The sequence below is a fragment of the Conger conger genome, chromosome 4 (genome assembly GCF_963514075.1).
Source record: "Conger conger chromosome 4, fConCon1.1, whole genome shotgun sequence".
Classification (NCBI taxonomy): Eukaryota; Metazoa; Chordata; class Actinopteri; order Anguilliformes; family Congridae; genus Conger; species Conger conger.
Genome location: NC_083763.1, coordinates 58,155,832 through 58,173,385, shown reverse-complemented (window position 1 = coordinate 58,173,385; position 17,554 = coordinate 58,155,832). Strand labels below are relative to the sequence as shown.

Here is a 17,554-nt window from a genome sequence, read left to right as displayed (position 1 = left end):
ATGTTACCTGCGTGTTACATCTCCCTTAACAGATGGATGTGACCTGTGTGTTACATCTCCCTTAACAGATGGATGTGACCTGCTCGTTACATCTCCCTTAACAGATGGATGTGACGTGCGTGTTACATCTCCCTTAACAGATGGATGTGACCGGCTCGTAACATCTCCCTTAACAGATGGATGTGACCTGCGTGTTACATCTCCCTTAAGAGATGGATGTGACCTGCGTGTTACATCTCCCTTAAGAGACGGTGTGACTAACGCACTTGCGTGTTGCGGCTCTCGCTAACAGACCCATGCACGCACAGCCTCTGAGCGAGTGAACGCCCAGCGAGACATCTGTTGCCTCAGCGCGTCGTCACTCTGTTCCCGATAAACACGCACACAGTGTTCAGACTCAACATCTCTTCAAATGACAGGCGTGCTCCTCATCAGCTCAGAACTGATGCATTGATTTGATTTGCAATGCCAGGAAAAAGGCAATGCAATTGAATTTGGAGTCCGTGCTTTCATTTTGCTCGCTACCTGGAATAAATTTTTACTTCTGCTGTCAACATGTACATTTGCTGGAAAAGTCCCAACTTAAATATGGTCCTTTATCTTCAGAGGAAGAATTAAATTAAACAGTAGGAACTAACAACAGCTAAGATCATTGCTGATATTGACAGTGCTTGGCTAGCTGTGGCATATCAGTCAATCTGAACCACAGGTTCTTGGTACACGGTAAATTAAGGTACTTCATGTTGCTGTATTTACTCCTGCTCCATATAAGGTTATTTAACTGTGTAGCTATGCTGATTCATTTAGTTTGTTCCTTTCCGAATGCACATTAGAGGGACTTGACTCAATATAATTTGGCCCGTTCATTTCAAACTGCCTGTGAAATTAACGGAGAAAACTGCCGCCTTTGTGTTTTCTCTGCTTCATTGCAAAGAAATGAAAGATGATTACCTGGTTTGTTTTGGGGTGTTACTCATCTCACTGGGCTGTTGTCAGTGGCTTAAGCTTGATTTTTATGTTGCTCTTTGACTCTTAATCCTATTGGATACAGGAATAGGCATTTGTGTCAGTCGGACCTGCGCCAGGTGTGATGGTTCGCCTGAGAGGTGCAGGTATTGATATGACTGCACCTTTGATCCCGGTGCTCACATTCTTCAGCGGTGGGAAGAAACCCAGACTTTGCTCTCTGCGGTCATTACTTCTGTTTTAACTTCAGAGAGCTGTTCGCTTCAGAGCCCTGGGCTGTTTTTGATGGCTTTTCTTCACTTTCCCTTGAGACACACTCCAACATTGGCACGGCTCTCTTCTCAAGCTTCACAACACCCATGGACCAGAGAGGGGAGTGACTGGCATCTTTTCTGAACTGTGTGTTTGCACGGGCGTGTGTGTGCCCTGAATACTGCTTAATCTTGTTTCACGTTTTTAAATAGTTAGCGGACATTTGAAGTAACGTCAGCACTTGTGTGACTGATTTTGGTTTTAGTTGTTTTTAGGTTGATTTGGCCGAGAGTGTGTCTGTGTGCCGTTATGCAAATGCATCCGGAATGTTTTATTGAGCGGCGCTGCGTTTGAGAATGCGTACATGCGTAGGAGTGACCTAGACTGTGTTTCTGCATTGTGGCGTATGAGGCTGTTTGATTCTGGGCACAGCTGATTTGTACAGCCTGTAGCACTTCCACTTGGGTTGAATTGAATTGGCTCTATCCAGAACGCTAGCACCCCTGAATCATGCAGTCTCAGCCGTTCCCTGCTGACAAATTCACCCCGTTCTATTCTTCTTCAAACTGGCGCTTTCGGTTTGGCGAACTGGCAAAACCTTGTGAACTGGCTTTGCGCAGTGCTACTGTAGGTCATCTTTTCAGTTACCGTGCCGCAAACACCGTAGTGCTGGAAACATCTCACCCACTGTCACAGGCCGCGTTGACCACACAGCCACTCCCTTTTCTCACTGATTGCAAAACGGGGTGAAATGCATGTGAACTTTGAAGAAATTGAAGTTGCTGCTGCCCTCTGTGAGCTCACCTCTTGCAAAAAAATCAGTTTTATTGATTTATTTCAAGTTAAATTGAATTTGTTATTTTGGTCACCTTATGGTACACTGCAGGCCTGTTGCCCCTGAAATTGAGGATGCTAGTGTCACTACAGGGATAAACTGTCTCTGCTATAAGTCACCGCTCAGCTCTGGGATTTTCTAATCGAATGAGACTAAAATTGGTTTGATAGTACACAGCTTGTACAAAATGGAGTTCTTATTGTGTGCAAAGCTTCCAATGAGTGTCCACTGTACAGTTTTGGGAGCTGGGGAGGTTTTGGGGGTTTTGCTGTGACCTTCCCAGCTGAGTTTACAACTGGGTAGGCCATGTCCAGCATCCAGACCATGTCTTTTCCTACTCAATGTGGATTTCTTCTGTGGGACAGCTCACAACTGGTGGCAGGATTGACCCAAGGAGGCAGCATTTTGGTCAGGAGGATATCCGTAACTCCATCACTCTGTGCTCACTATGTGCGATTGGGTATTGCAATGAGAAGTGGAAAGTAAACCGAATGGATAAATGGAATTCTTTTTCTCTGTGTTTCAGGAGGCTGAAACGGGGTTTGTTCCCAGCGTTCAAGATTTCGACAAGAAACTTGCAGAGGCTGACGCCTACTTACAGATTCTGATTGACCAATTAAAAGTGAGTGCTCACACACTGCTCGCACCTGTGTCGTACTGTTGTGAGTTTCATTTGTCGTCTTTGTGAAAAGCTGCGTTACCGGAGATGAGCAAGGCCTCAGCTCGGTTTGTATGAGCCGCTTTCTCACGCGTTCCAGATTCAGACTGAGTAATACACATCAATCCAGCTGTGACACCACTAGCGTTAGCGCTAACTATCACACTACCTGTAAGGGTCAGAAGAGACGCTTTTTACACTCTGGAGGATGCTGTATGTCCGCACACCCAGTGACTCCGAAAGAAACACTGAAATAAGGATGTGTACGTGTGTTCCCAGTTTTAAGGGTTACCGGCAAAGAACCACAAACATTTATTTAGTTTCCGTGGCCAGTGAAGTTCACATCGTATCTTTTGAGAGTCTCGCAAACTGTCTTGAACAGTTGGACGGTTGAACATTATGATCTATAATTGTATCATCCCCTAATTAAGTTCCAAAGCTGTACCTTTTGTCCTAGCAGGCTGTTTATTTCTCAGATTGCAAATGTGAAATGGCTATTAGGCCCGACTCTCCGCTCCCAGATCAATGTTCACAGCAGTGATTCTGTCCTGGGCCAGAACCAAAATCTCCATTACCAGATCAGGTCTCTGGCGCGGCCAGGCACAACAGCCATTACGTAATCAGGAGGCCCAACCCCATTATTTTGCTCTGGCTCTGGTGTGATAACATCTTCCGCCCTGAACATCTCTCTGTATCTCTCTCTCTCCATCTTCCTCAATCTCACAGCTTTTTGATGAAAAGCTTAAGGACTGCAAAGAAGATGAGCCGCGCAGAGTAAGTACTCCTCTCCTTCAGATGAGATGCATTTTCATCACTCAAACTACGCCTGTGAAATGGCTTCACAGTAGTGTCCGTGTGGGCTAAAATGGTCAGGGAAGTTCAGTTTGCACTTTACTGTAGTGTCCGTCTGAGCTAAAATGGTCAGGGAAGTTCAGTTTGCACTTTACTGTAGTGTCCGTCTGAGCTAAAATGATCAGGGAAGTTCAATTTTCACTTTACTATAGTGTTCGTGTGAGCTAAAATGGTCAGGGAAGTTCAATTTTCACTTTACTATCGTGTCCGTGTGAGCTAAAATGGTCAGGGAAGTTCAATTTGCACTTCACTGTAGTGTCCGTGTGAGAAAAAGTGATCAGGGAAGTTCACGTTGCCCTTTACTGTAGTGTCCGTGGAAGCTGCAGTCCTAGAGCTGGTAATGAGGGAGGTGGATATTGTGGGATTGTTTTGAATGTTCTGTGATTGGTGGAAAATGTTTGCGTGAGCTCTACTGCTTCAGAAGAACAAAGCAGTGAGAGGTCCATTGTTCTATAGCCAATGTTTCATCAACAAAAGTATTGAAGTGGTTGATTAAGTGTGTTTCAATGCATCAAGAGCCAGTAGAGTGGGTGTGCTTAGTCAGCTGGCCATGCACCTGCTCCAGATAGAACAGGTTTTGTGTAAACAATCAAAAAAAAGTATTTCAAATGTTACCTCTGAATATCCTAATTTATACTTATGGATCCTTTAATTTTTTTCTTTTACAGAAAATTGAGAATCTGAAGGAAACCACCTGTGTGAGTTTGATGTACAGTACATTTGTTTAATCTAAGATGCGTGTGAAGGATTTTCTGTTCACTGAATTTTTTTTCCTCCCCCAGAGTATGGTAGAATCAATCAAGCACTGTATTGTACTGCTGCAGATTGCCAAGGTAACAGCCTTATTTGATTAATTTGCTTGCATATTGGGTTTTCTTTCTCATTTTACTGCAGAAAAGTACCTTGTTTCTGGATAAATGGTTTTAACCTCAGCAGCACTTTCCAGCCTGTATCTAATCATTTTCGGGAGTTATTTATTGGAATCAGTTTGCCACATTCCGGGATCCTTTCTTGGGTGTTTAGAAGTGGTTCTAACGCTTGCACGCAAGAATCCAGGAGCCTAAAATACACTTCCTGTGTCATGGTTCATCAGCAGCAGCCCAAACCACTTTTTCACACCCTGACAAAAATGTTTTTTAAAAACCGTGAATGGTTTGCGGCTGACTGACTGACTGATGTCATCCACAGAGTGTATTTTCAAAACCTTGGTTAATTTATGACGCAGAAAGTGAAATGAACATCTTGTTTTACTCCCATTAACAGATGCATCTTTTCACACAAATGTTTTCTTTTCAAAATTTGAAGGATCAAAGTAACGAACAGCAACACGCAAACGGACTGATAGTAAGTTTTAGCGTTCTCTGAACATTAAAATCACCAAAATCGATAAAAACCTCCATCTTCTTTTCCAACTAATTCCTCCTTGGAAAAAAAAAAAAAATCTGACTATTTGCCACAAGCAGTGCTTGTCTTGTGATTGCCATTTTATAATGACATTCTTTCTACTTCACATGTCTTTTCTTTCCTTCAGTTGGTGGAGGAGTCTGTTCTTTTATCTCACTTAGAAACAGGATTGTTGTTTCCTTGCCTGTCACCATGGTGGAAATATCAGGTGTAAGGGTTCAAATTCTACTAATGGGTAAAACTAGCTGTAAAGTGCAGCTGAAAGCATTGCTGATTTTAAATTGTGTGTAGAGTATTGTTAAAGTGCTTTTTTTGTGTCCATAATATAGCTTGGAAGGTTAAAATGTCTCTTACAGTGCTCTCCCCCTCCCACCACCTGAAATTATTGATTTGGTCTTTTGGTTATTGATTATGTATTTGGTCTGTGCTAATGTTGACTGATATTAACCTATCTGTGCCTAATGTTGCTTACCATCTGGTGCAGTAATTCAATTGGAAAGTCATTCTCTCTCAGCAGCCTCTAAATCCGGCTCTGAAGAACTTCAGAACACTTATTGTGCAGAAACCCGCCCTTTATGGCCAAAACAATGCACTTGAATACATTATTTTGTGCATTTCCATTTATCCAGATCATTCCAATTATGAAAAAGTAACTTTCCATGACAGCTGTGCCGCATTGCTCGCACTGTTTACAGGACAGTGCAGAACAGTCCTTTAAAAAATACCGCCTGAAAGATTGATAGTTGTGTATCCCCCATGAGCGGCTGATATCTTCAGACCCATGGCACGGTACTCCAGCTGAAGCTGAACGCCTCCGCTTGGTGCGCAGTGCGTCCATCTTGCCTGAGAGAGACCACGCCTCCTCTTCCAACGCTTACCAAGTCTCAGAGTCCTAATAGTGGCAGAAACTCATCCATTTTCCAATTGCTGTGCGGGCAGTGGGAAATGTTCGAACAAAAACAAAGCCTCCATTTCACACTGAACTTCTAACTCATCAGAGAGTTTCTTTCCCTCGCTGCATGCCTTTCTCTCTTTGTTTTTCCCGGGGTGCTGGGTGGAGGGTTTATCTCCTTCTCGTGGGAGTACTGCGCCTCGCACATTCTGTACACTCCAGGCTGCTCAGCTTCTGGCCCTCTCGTCCTGCTGTCACACTTGCTCTGGTGTGCCGTGTCTTTGGGATGTGAGCGGTCAGGTGCTTTTTCCTTTGCCTTCTCCAGTGGAGGCTGAGTGAAGTATGCAGCCCTTCAGGTGGTTTTACCGAGGAAACGGCAAAGAATGGAAAAGCAGAACCAACAGAGAGGACGTTACAGTGTCTATTCTTGAGCTGAGCAGTGGTGGTACTTTTGTTTCACTTGTTTTTGTCTCATTTTAGAGGAAATCATAGTATTGTTGACTTGAGAAATAAGGAAGCAGGGGCCTCACTGTCCGGAGCACCATCTGCTCTGCTCAGTTATTTAATTGTGTAATTTTGTTGTTTATACAGTAGCGCTTACGCAAGCTTAGTCTGGGAGCCGTGTTCACATTGACTGTTGTAGGGGTGCAGCGTGGAGGCAGAACTCCCAGCAGGCTGTGTTCCCGTGACCCTCTCTCTCTTCAGCGTGCTCTTTTGTCCCCCCCCTGCAGAGCACCATCAATCCGGTGGATGGGATTTTTCAGCCCAACCCCCTGGAGTCCTCTGTAGTCAGCACCATGCCTACCCAGTCCACCCTCCCCACAGGTATGAGGGACCATCAAGTTCATTAAGCTTTTCACTGTTTCATCCCTTAATGAGAGGGAGTAGTCCTGTGGTTCAGTCTCGCTGCTCTGGGATAGAGCAGCAGCATCCCCCCCGCTGTAACCTGGCTAATTCACACTGTCTGATCAGCTCTGTGTTTGTGACACGTTCAGTGTGTGAATTTGTCGTGTGACATGAGCCTCATGAGGCTGACATTTTCTTATTAATTTCCGGAGAGATACTGAACTGGGGTTACAGAGAGATCTCAGCCAGGTGTTTTGTCATGGTCACAAAATACATAAAATGTTTTTGTTTTTGTAAATATGTCCAGATGTTAAGACCATCCTCCAGAATTGCTGTGTTTGGAAGCTGCATTTTAAATGTACTGGGAGCGATAAAAACAAGGCTGCCAAATGGCTGTAGTTATTATTGCCTGAAAGTAGATCTTCAGTGCAGGTTCTAAAAACTGAATATGTGATGTAGGATCCCCTTTCTACTTCCCCTCTGTGTCCTTCTCGCTGGGTTTTTATCAAACTGATGGGAAACTAGACTCTGTAATGCAGAACAATCAATACAGATGGCCTCTGTGCGGTGTGTAGGATTCCTGCCAACTTGCTGATAATGGGAGATTGCTCTAAGGTGTTGCTCTAAAAGTCATCCCATGCCTTCATCTCTTATAGGTGTTTCATAACGTTTAGGCCCTAAGTCAGGCTTTTGGCGTGGTTTTGTAGAGCTTGAAAGACTGGGATCTCTCTGTCTCTCCCTGTGTGCAGATAATGCTCAGATATGCAAGGCGGAGCAAAGGCCGTCCTCTCTGCCCGTTGGGCCGGTGGTTACCGTGGTGAGCAGCCTGCAGACCCCGACGCCCAACAGCACAGGTAGCTGCTGCTACGCTAACGTGTCCAGTCCGCTCGAGTCTGTGCTTGTGTTTGTACCTGTAACTGTACTTATGTGAGTGTGTATGAAAATAACTACAGTTACAGTTGTAGTATTTAGCAGAGCTCTTATCCTTAAAGTAGTACAGGATCAGGAGTGAACATTCAACACTGGCAGCTTCAATGATTAACTTCCAAGTGCCAAGAAAACTGCATAAGAATGCATAAGTGCATTGACAGTGAGGAGTAGATTGCAGAAGATGCATATATGCTTAGTGCAAAGCAAAAAGCAAAGAATACAGCAGTAGCATGCGGCAGTATTGAATCGTGTTATCGTAGTTTCATGCTGAAATCATTTATTTCAGGGAAAATTATGCTATAATTTCTTTCTTACAACTTGCAGCAAGGTGTATTGCAAAATCAATATACATGTTTTATCTAAAAAAGTAGATAGCTATTTGTGATGGGTTATATTCTGGGCACTGAAAGCATTATTATATCCATCATTCATGAGTGGATAGTGTATATGTGTAAGTAAATATGGAAAAAGACTTGGTTAATTCCAAATAATCGATATAAGGATGTTTTTCCTTTTATATTTTTTCTGTTAATTGGATATGGCGTAATAATGGGTGGATTCTCTCCTTGCTGGCAGAATCAACAGTACTAAATAAACAGTGGTAGTTTCTGAGAGAGGAAAGCTGAACAGTGCCCCAGGTGGACTCTCTCTCCCAGAAGTCATTAGTGGACACTTCTAGGATTTAAGCCTTTTCCGTTTTGCTGAAACTTTGTAGATGAAAGCGCTTCGGTTTGCAGTAAGGAAACACGCGGCAGTGAAAACGGCGGGGCAGGAGGGGAAGAGCAGGGCCGTGACGAGACTGGTAAGGGACAGAGACCTTTAAAGGTCAGGTGGTGAGGGGAAGCTGAACAAAGGCAGCCATTTCACGCAGGGAAGCCAGGTCCTCGTGCGGCTCTCCCGTGTGGGAGGGCGAGTGTGTGGTTCTCTTTGCGCTAATGTGAATGGATGTGAAATCAATGGAGCAGTCCTGAGACCGCAGGCTAAAATCAGTACATATCCCACAGCTCTCTCAGATTCAGCTCACTGCTGCTTTGCTGGCGGCTCAAACCAACGCAGTATTGATAAAGCAGTCATACACAGTATGAAATATGCAATATTGAGCTACTATTATTATGTGAGCGGCAGCTTTGCGTACGTCAGCAGAGTGGTGATATTTCTGTGGGATACTGAAGAAGCTCTTTCTGCGTGTGTTTCAGTGCTATATCATGTGAGGTACAGCTTTGCGTAGGTCAGCAGAGTGGTGATATTTCTGTGGGATACTGAAGAAGCTCTGCATGTTTCAGTGCTGTATTGTGTGAGATACAGCTTTGCGTTGGTGAGCGGGGTGGCGATATTTCTGTGGGATACTGAAGAAGCCCTTTCTGCTTGCGTTTCAGGCAGTGGGCCTTCCGGTCCCAGTAGCAGTGTCACCTCGCCGAGTCACATAAACCTCTCCTCCAACACGGTCCCCGACTTCTCCTACTCCAGCAGTGAAGATGAGTTCTACGATGCCGACGAGTTCTACCAGAGCAGCACGTCCCCCAAGCACTGCATGGAGTGAGTTACTGCGCTCACTGGAGGGTGCAGGGCAGGACCTTAGCTTCCTCCCGCATGACTCTGCTCTCACGTTACTCATGGTCAGGCCCACAGGGAGACTCAGTTCCGTCCTCAGTTTTGCCATTTCTAACCATCTTATGGAGGAAACTGCGGTCTCTGTCTGGAGATACGGAGATATTTTATTCCTCGTCAGATTAATAGATATATAGTACACTGTGTATTGTTGTTGAGTTTAGGAAGTTGCATACAATTGAACAACAGAACAGAACATCTCCTGTTCAAGTCTCAAAGCCCTCTGTGTATACACTCAGTGCTCACTATATTAGGTAGACCTGTACATCAGCTTGTTAATGCAAATATTTAATCAGCCAATCATGTGACAGCAACTAAATGCATAAAGCATGCAGATGTGGTCAAGAGGTTCACCTGTTTTTCAGACCAAATGTCAGAATCTTAAGACTTTGACAGACAGGGTGGTTTGAGTATGTCAGAAACTGGTGATCTCCAGGGATTATCATGCACAACAGTCTAGAGTTAGCAGAGAGTGGTGCAAAAAAATCCAGTGAGTCGCTGTTCTGCAGGCAAAAACACAGTGTTAATGAAACAGTTCAGAAGGGCCAGACTGGTCGAAGGTGCTAGTAAATAACCACGTATTACAGCATTAAATGGATCTAATATACCGAATACAGTACTCAGTGAGTGTATATGTTTTTCTTTGCTCTGGTGAATTTGGGTCATGTTAGACATTGTTTGATGCTATGTATGAATGTAATTACTCGTTTCAATTTATCATAAGCTACATGTCAGACCTTCCTCCCGCGGCAAAGTCCCAGTCTCTCATCATTTCATGTCATTAGTGGATTGACAGTGGATCAGCTTGTTTATGGGATCACTTATTGATTTGGTTGGTTGCTTTTTTTAATTAGTTTTTAGTGCAGTATCGTATTCCAGTGGCATGCAGACAGAGGCCGATCATTATCAAGGAGAAGGCTCTTAAGTGTCCAGTTAAGAGTTTGATCAGAAAATATTACAGGGATGCACAGGGACAAGGGGCCAGCTCCCATAGAGAGACAGTGTGATTGAGTTTGAGAGTTTTAGTCACCTGCTGTAATAACAGGTTTGATGAGCCAGCCCCTCGCCCTGTCTAACTCCCTCCCCCCTGTAGTTCCTCCAGGACTGCGGCTGCCTCGCCTCACACTGGTGCAGAAACAGCCCTCAAACGACCAGACACCAACGATTCCCTCGACTCCTCCATGTCCAACGGCACCACTGATGCAGGTACTGTACACACGGCACACATACGTACACACACACACGCGCGCACACATACACACGTACACACGTACACACGCACACACGCACGCGTACACTCACACAAACGTACACTCACATACACACACACAAACATACACATGCACACACACACACAAAAACACGCACACGCACACACACAAACATACACAAACGCACACACACGTGCACACCCTCACTCACTCGCATATACACCAACACAGCGCATATATAATATGTGTATATATGTTGCAGCATAAACTACACACATTATTTCTTGCTCACATACCTATTCAATGGGCTGATTTACTCAGAAATGTTATAGGGAAGAGGAACCTGGCAGAGGCAGGCCCATGTTCACTGCAGTTTCTCTGAGTAATGGTATCACTTCAGTTTTCTCTGGAGAATGGCTGTTGTGTTCCAATTCCCACTTCAGTAAATACTAATGCCTACACTGAAAATGCAGTGTCAGTACCACAAGCAAGTTCACGGTCGTTTTAATTATTTCTGAGCAATGCATTTTCACAAATGTAAATAATTCACAAAGCATTTACCTAGTGGAAAACAACTACTTGCAGATTTTTGGAATTAAAGCTTAGAGCTTTGTTTCATTAGTGTATGTGTTGAGTTCTGTTGGCTTTTGGGAGGATGAGTGTGAACTGTAACTTTTTATAGGGTGGTAGAGTAGCACACTTCCATGGCACATTTCAGATGTGCTGCTCACACTAGAGAATCATGCTTGGAAATGTGCCCCGCACTGCTCCTGTATCAACTGTACCTGTATTAACTGACACTTTTTATTATTTGTCTCCTTGGAAGGCCCATAATTTGTCTCAAATGTGCGCTTTGCTCAACCTATATTGTATATTGTTCATGCTCTAAATTTCTTCAATAACAAGCTAAAATTCGTCCTTGTCATTTAGGAATAAATGCAGGCTGAAATGTCTGATGTTTTGCACCATACTGTATAGTTTATATTAAAGTGTTATGCAGTCTGGTATGTCTTATATAGAGAGGGAAATGCATTGCACTATTTGAATACAGTACGCGTGAGCATGGCGGCACATGATCCTGCAGCTAGTGTCTTGATGTTTTCAACCGCGTTCGCCTTCATAACTTCGACACTGTTGCGGTTCTCAGACCAGTTTGACAGCCACGATGACCGCGATGATGACGGCGAGGGCGAATCAGTGGAGGAGCACAAGAGCGTCATCATGCACCTGCTGTCCCAAGTGCGACTGGGCATGGACCTCACCAAGGTGACCCCCTCCGCACTGACTCTGCACTCTAGCCCACCTGAATACTGTAGAGTAGGTTCCGGAGGGCCGCAGGGTCTGCTGGTTTTTGTTTTTTTTCCTTGATATCAGAAAACGATTCAAACCCAAAAAACCAGCTGTGGTGAACTGTGTAATCGACCGCTTTAAATTATCAGTTGGGTGACAAGTAACAACAAAAACCAGCAAACCCTGTGACTCTCCAGGACCAGGAATGAAGTTGAATGTTGTATGCTCTTGGTCACATTCGTCTTGTCTCTTGCCCACTTTGTGTCCAGATATCCTCACCTGTTTTCCCTTTGATCTCGGCCTCAGGTGGTCCTACCAACATTCATTTTGGAGAGGAGGTCGTTGCTGGAGATGTACGCTGACTTTTTTGCCCACCCGGATTTGTTTGTTAGGTATGACCTTCGATTTTAAGATTCATTCAACATCAAGGTATACAGTTGTGTTCGAGAAAATAGCAGTACAACATCAGTAACCTGATGAACCACTGTTATTAGTATTTGTGATATAGTGAATGGCAAATCATTTACTTGTAGATGTAGTAGTGTAATAGAAAAACAACAGACCCAACTGTCATGACGTGCACGCTGCTTGTTCGGAATAATTGACTCATTCATTGAAAGGGTTGTGTTCAAAAGAATAGCAGTGTGGAGTTTAATTAGAGAATTCATTCATTCTGTGAAAAAAAACGGTGTCATTACTTGTCCTTTATTAAGGAAATAGGGAAGCAAATGTTTGCCACATTGTTATAATATATATTTCCTTCTGAATTGCGAAGTAAAATGGGCCGTTCCAAACGTTGTCTGGAGGAACAACTTTTTTTTTTTTTTTTTGTTGATTGGAGAGGGGAAAACGTATGAAGAAGTGCAGCAAATTATAGGCTAAAATGATTTTAAAAAATGGCAACAAAAACCCCAAACACGTGGAAGAAAATGAGCAACTATTGTTAAAACGGATCAAAGAATAGTCAGAATGGCAAAGATTCAGCCATTCATCAGCTCTAGAAAGATCAAAGATGATCTACATTTACCTGTAAGTGCTGTTACAGTCAGAAGATGTTTGATTGAAGCTAAGCTATCAGTAAGAAGCCCCCATAAAGAACCATTGTTGAAAAAATGAATTGATTGGCCCAAAGAGAAATGGTTTAACATTCTGTGGACTGATGAGTAAGATTGTTCTTTTTGGGTCTAGTGGTCGTTGACTGTACGTCAGACGACGGCCGGGTACTGAATTTAAGCCGCAGTACACCGTGACAGTGAAGCATGGTGGCGCAGAAATACCTGTTTCTAGGTGCCAGAAGTTTGTCGACTCGATGCAACGCAGATGCGCAGCAGTTGTCAAAAACAATGGTTATGCAACTAAATCTTAGTTCAGTCATTTAAAGTGAAGTTAAATTTTGAAAAGAAAAATGTCGACACTGCCATTTTTTTGAACAGATTAATATTCCTTTTCTTTGCTTCCTGTAAAAAATAACGCAGACTTCATAAAATTTGATTTGATTTGGAATTGAATGTAATGTTTCCACTACATTTGAAATATGGAACTAAAAGCTATTAAAAATATTACAAATATTTGATTCACTTTTTTTAACGCACTGCTATTTATTTGAACACAAATGTATATATTCTATATTCCACCTACATAGAATACTGTTGTTGGTTGAAGAACATAGAGAAATGATAAATTCCCCATCCTCACTCTGAGCACACATGCGCTGTAGCACACTTGAGCACACATGCACTGTAGCACACTTGAGCACACACGCGCTGTAGCACATTTGAGCACACACGTGCTGTAGCACACTTGAGCACACGCCAGTCAGTTGATATCTGAAGTGGTTTCTCGTTTGACGCTCCTCTTCACCTGTCTGTCCCAGCATCGCGGACCAGCTGGAGCCCAAGGAGCGCATGGTGCAGGTGGTGAAGTGGTATCTCTCAGCCTTCCATGCGGGTCGCAAAGGGTCCGTGGCCAAGAAGCCCTACAACCCTATCCTGGGAGAGGTGTTCTTCTGCCACTGGGACCTGCCCGTAGAGTCTGAGGAGACCACGTCTGCAGTGGCGAGTGTGGTCCCTGTACGTTCCCTACAACAGTCAAATGATTTAAGCACTCTCCTGAAGGCCCAGGCAAAGCCTCAAATTCACTTCAGGACATTGTATATTTAGAATATGAAATAAAAAGAATAAAAAAGGATATACACTCACCAAGCACTTGGAGGAAGGAATATTTTTACTTTATTGCACCTACTTATTCATGTGATTATCTAATCATCAATTGTGTAGTGCAATGCATACAATCATGTAGATACAGGTCAGGAGCTTCAGTCAATGTTTACATCAACCATCTGAATGGAGAAAAAATGTGATAATGTGATCTAAGTACCTTTGACCGTGGAATGATTGTTGGTGGCAGACAGGGTGGTTTGAGTATGTCAGAAACTGCTGATCTCCTGGGATTCACACGCACTAGTCTCAAGAGTTTGCAACAAATTATGCAAAAAACAAACAAAAAATCCAGTGAGCAGCAGAGAGATGAGAGATGTCAGAGGAGAATGGCCAGACTGGTCAAAGCTGACAGGAAGGTGACAGTAATGCAAATAACCACACATTACAACAGTGGTATGCAGAAGAGCATCTCTGAACACACAATGCATCATAACTCTAAGTGGATAGGCTACAGCAGTAGAAGTCTAATAAATACCTAATAAAGTGCTCACTGAGTGTGTATATATACAATATACAACAATATATATGCCCAGGGCAGCACAAGAGAAGCCCAGCTCTCAGCCTGAGAGTAAAAACCCACCTGCCACCTTCACTCTCTCTCCCTCTCTCAGGAGCCCATTTCAGAGGGCCCGGTGCCTTGGTGTGGGGCGAACAACGTGTCCTTCGTAGCCGAGCAGGTCTCGCATCACCCCCCGAGTGAGTGTCCCCCTCTGAATTCACACACGGCTCTGTCAGCACAGTGCTGTTCACTCACCATCAGCCCTCCTCTCTCTCTCTCTCTCTCTCCCAGTATCCGCCTTCTACGCCGAGTGCTTGAGTAAAAAGATCCAGTTCAACGCCCACATCTGGACCAAGTCAAAGTTCTTGGGCATGTCTATTGGGGTCCATAATATCGGCCAGGGTAAGAGAACGCAGACAATTATTTTTTGAGTCATAAAATGTCCATAAATAAGGGCTTCTCAGGCACTGCATGAGTCAGGATGTAGGCTGTAAGCTTGGAACCAGGTTGCTCACAAGCCAGCGGTTTTCTGGTAGATTGCCATTATTTCTGTTCTGCTGGTCTAGGCTACATGTTGCTGGTGCTGACCTGCTTAGAAGCTGACTGTACTGCCAATGGAGCTGGAAAGCTGTTTAGCTTCAGTCACCATCAGTGTTAAACACTGAGACAGCTCATGAATAGCACATGAATCAGAGTAAATAAGCAGATCCTGTTCAGAGCAGATGCAGCTACAGTGGAGGGTAATGCGATAATAACTGAAACGTGCTGAAGCCACACATCCTTCACCTGGCATGGCTCTCCCTGCCACAGTCGATCGCTTGAGGGTATAATAAAAAAAATTGAAAAGGGGACAGCTTACACATTAATCTGATTGGTTAGCACATCACGTGTCCCTTTTTTCCACGGATCGGCAGCTATCCCCACATGCCTTCCAAACGCAAAAAAAAAATGGCCTCTTGTTGGAAAGGAATGGAGGCAATGTAATTCGCTCCACATTGGAGGATGTGTGGCTTCAGCCTTACTGTGCTGAGGCATTAAGCAGCAGCACTCCTGAGAGACCCTCCATCCCTGCCCGGCTGTGTCTGAGCTCTGAGACCCCGGCTCTGAGACCCCGTTTTCCCTGCCCGGCTGTGTCTGAGCTCTGAGACCCCGGCTCTGTTTTCCTTGCAGGCTGCGTGTCCTGTCTGGAGCACGACGAGCACTACATCCTCACCTTCCCCAACGGCTACGGCAGGTACGCCTCGCCTCCTCAAGTCAAGTATTTATATAGCTCTTTTCATACACGCAGGCAGTTCATAGTGCTTTACATAAGCCATAAAGACATTTAAAAAATGACATTTAATACAATTTAAAAGAGGAGAAAATGATAGGTTTAAAAAGAGTAAAGATCAGGGTGCAATTTTGTTTGCAATTTCAAGTAACCGAAAATGTTTAAATTAAAGGCAGTGGAGAACATAAATTTCTGTACTGGTTTTAAAGATAGCTGGTGTTGGGGCTAATCTTAGATGTTGTGGTAGTTTCTCCAAGTTACATGTAGCATAGTGGCCAAAAGCTGCTTCACCATTTTTAGTTTTGAACTAACAGACCAGTCCCAGACCTGAGAGGTCTAAGGGGCCCATATTGTAGAAGCAAATCAGAAATGTATTTTGGCCCTAAACCGTTAAGTGATTTACTAGTTATTTAAGTAAATACTCTAGCAGTATTTTTAAGTGAATTCTTTGAGTTATTGGATGCCAGTGCAGGGACCTGAGAATTACAGTAGTGTAACGTGGTCAGATTTTTTAGTCAGTTAGAACTCTTGCAGCGGTGTTTTGAACCAGCTGTAGTTGCCCAAGAACTTTTTTGGAAGACCTGGGGGAAAAAGACCATTACTGAGCAGTAGGTGGTGGGATGGAGAGGGAGGTGCAGTGACGTCCGTGTGGTGTCTTCTCCAGGTCGATCCTGACTGTGCCGTGGGTAGAGCTGGGTGGAGAGTGCAACATCTCCTGCTCCAAGTCGGGCTACAGTGCCACCATCACATTCCACACAAAGCCCTTCTACGGCGGGAGGAAGCACCGGATAACGGCTGAGATTTTGTAAGTGTCGCCCTGCTGATCGCTCCTGAGAGGTGCTTTCTGTTTAATGTCTCTACGCCAGGGCTGCCTAGCCTTGTTCCTGAAGATCTACCATCCTGTAAATTTTTAATTCAACCCGAAGAAAGCACACCTCATTCAACAGCTTGAGGTCTTGTTGAGCTGCTAATTAGCAGAATTGGCAGATGTGCCAAATTAGGGTTGAAATGAAACCCTACAGGACTGTAGATCTCCAGAAACAGGATTGGGCAGCCCTGCTCTACACGGTTGTTTTGTTCTTTCACTGTTAAAATCAGTTGTATTCGAATCAGCATACGGGTGAAATTAATGCGTGCCCTGTGTTTGTGGTGTGATAACACAATGCTTTGCCTGTCGGCAGTGCTCCCAATGATAAGAAGTCCTTCTGCTCCATCGAGGGAGAGTGGAACGGAGTGATGTACGCCAAGTGGGCATCAGGGGTGAGCTCAGAGCACCATACCCTCCCGTGTGTCTGTCCCAACAGGCCTTACTTTACCTCTGTCATATGTGCACACATTGCACTGCTCTGTCAATCAAAAATGAATTCTTGTTTGGACCAAACTTGCGAATGTGAATGAAAAGCTCACGGCTCATCTCTGTGTGCAGGAGAATTCCTTGTTCATCGACACAAAGAAACTGGGCATCATCAAGAAGCGGGTGAGGAAGCTGGAGGACCAGCTGGAGTATGAATCCCGCCGGTAAGGAGCTGCCTGTCTGAGCGCTACTCTGGCCATAGGACCAGGGCTTCACTCTCAGTAGCAGAAGGGTTCTCCTTTAATGAGGTTTAGTCATTTGGAGGCGAAAACACACCTGTAGAATTAATTTTGAGCACCATCTTCTTTTCATTCAGGAGAACAGGGTGATAGACTGTTGTTTGGGTAAGGATCGATCCCTCCCCTCTTCCAGTAACTGCTCAGCTTTTGGAACATTACTGGAATGCTCAACAGCAAAGTCAAGTAAAGCCCAGTGAAGGGCAGCCAATGAGGAAGGCGACTCCTTTAG

The 17,554-nt window shown here is 44.3% G+C and overlaps 1 protein-coding gene across 5 annotated transcripts in view; it reads left to right on the top strand.

Annotated features, from left to right (window-relative positions):
* osbpl9 (oxysterol binding protein-like 9) overlaps positions 1 to 17,554 on the top strand; it is a 36,071-nt gene that overhangs the window by 16,237 nt on the left and 2,280 nt on the right. For 2 of the 5 annotated variants that reach the window (XM_061238011.1, XM_061238015.1), the window contains 19 exons: positions 2,580 to 2,675; positions 3,438 to 3,485; positions 4,232 to 4,261; positions 4,346 to 4,396; positions 4,869 to 4,907; positions 6,591 to 6,684; positions 7,455 to 7,559; positions 8,351 to 8,437; positions 9,012 to 9,171; positions 10,337 to 10,449; positions 11,602 to 11,720; positions 12,051 to 12,136; positions 13,618 to 13,813; positions 14,575 to 14,659; positions 14,754 to 14,864; positions 15,633 to 15,696; positions 16,397 to 16,537; positions 16,914 to 16,992; positions 17,159 to 17,250. In XM_061238011.1, coding sequence (XP_061093995.1) covers positions 2,580 to 2,675; positions 3,438 to 3,485; positions 4,232 to 4,261; positions 4,346 to 4,396; positions 4,869 to 4,907; positions 6,591 to 6,684; positions 7,455 to 7,559; positions 8,351 to 8,437; positions 9,012 to 9,171; positions 10,337 to 10,449; positions 11,602 to 11,720; positions 12,051 to 12,136; positions 13,618 to 13,813; positions 14,575 to 14,659; positions 14,754 to 14,864; positions 15,633 to 15,696; positions 16,397 to 16,537; positions 16,914 to 16,992; positions 17,159 to 17,250 — 1,796 coding nt within the window. The remainder of the gene's footprint in view (positions 1 to 2,579; positions 2,676 to 3,437; positions 3,486 to 4,231; positions 4,262 to 4,345; positions 4,397 to 4,868; positions 4,908 to 6,590; positions 6,685 to 7,454; positions 7,560 to 8,350; positions 8,438 to 9,011; positions 9,172 to 10,336; positions 10,450 to 11,601; positions 11,721 to 12,050; positions 12,137 to 13,617; positions 13,814 to 14,574; positions 14,660 to 14,753; positions 14,865 to 15,632; positions 15,697 to 16,396; positions 16,538 to 16,913; positions 16,993 to 17,158; positions 17,251 to 17,554) is intronic. The other 3 variants (XM_061238012.1, XM_061238013.1, XM_061238014.1) reach the window with 3 other exon arrangements.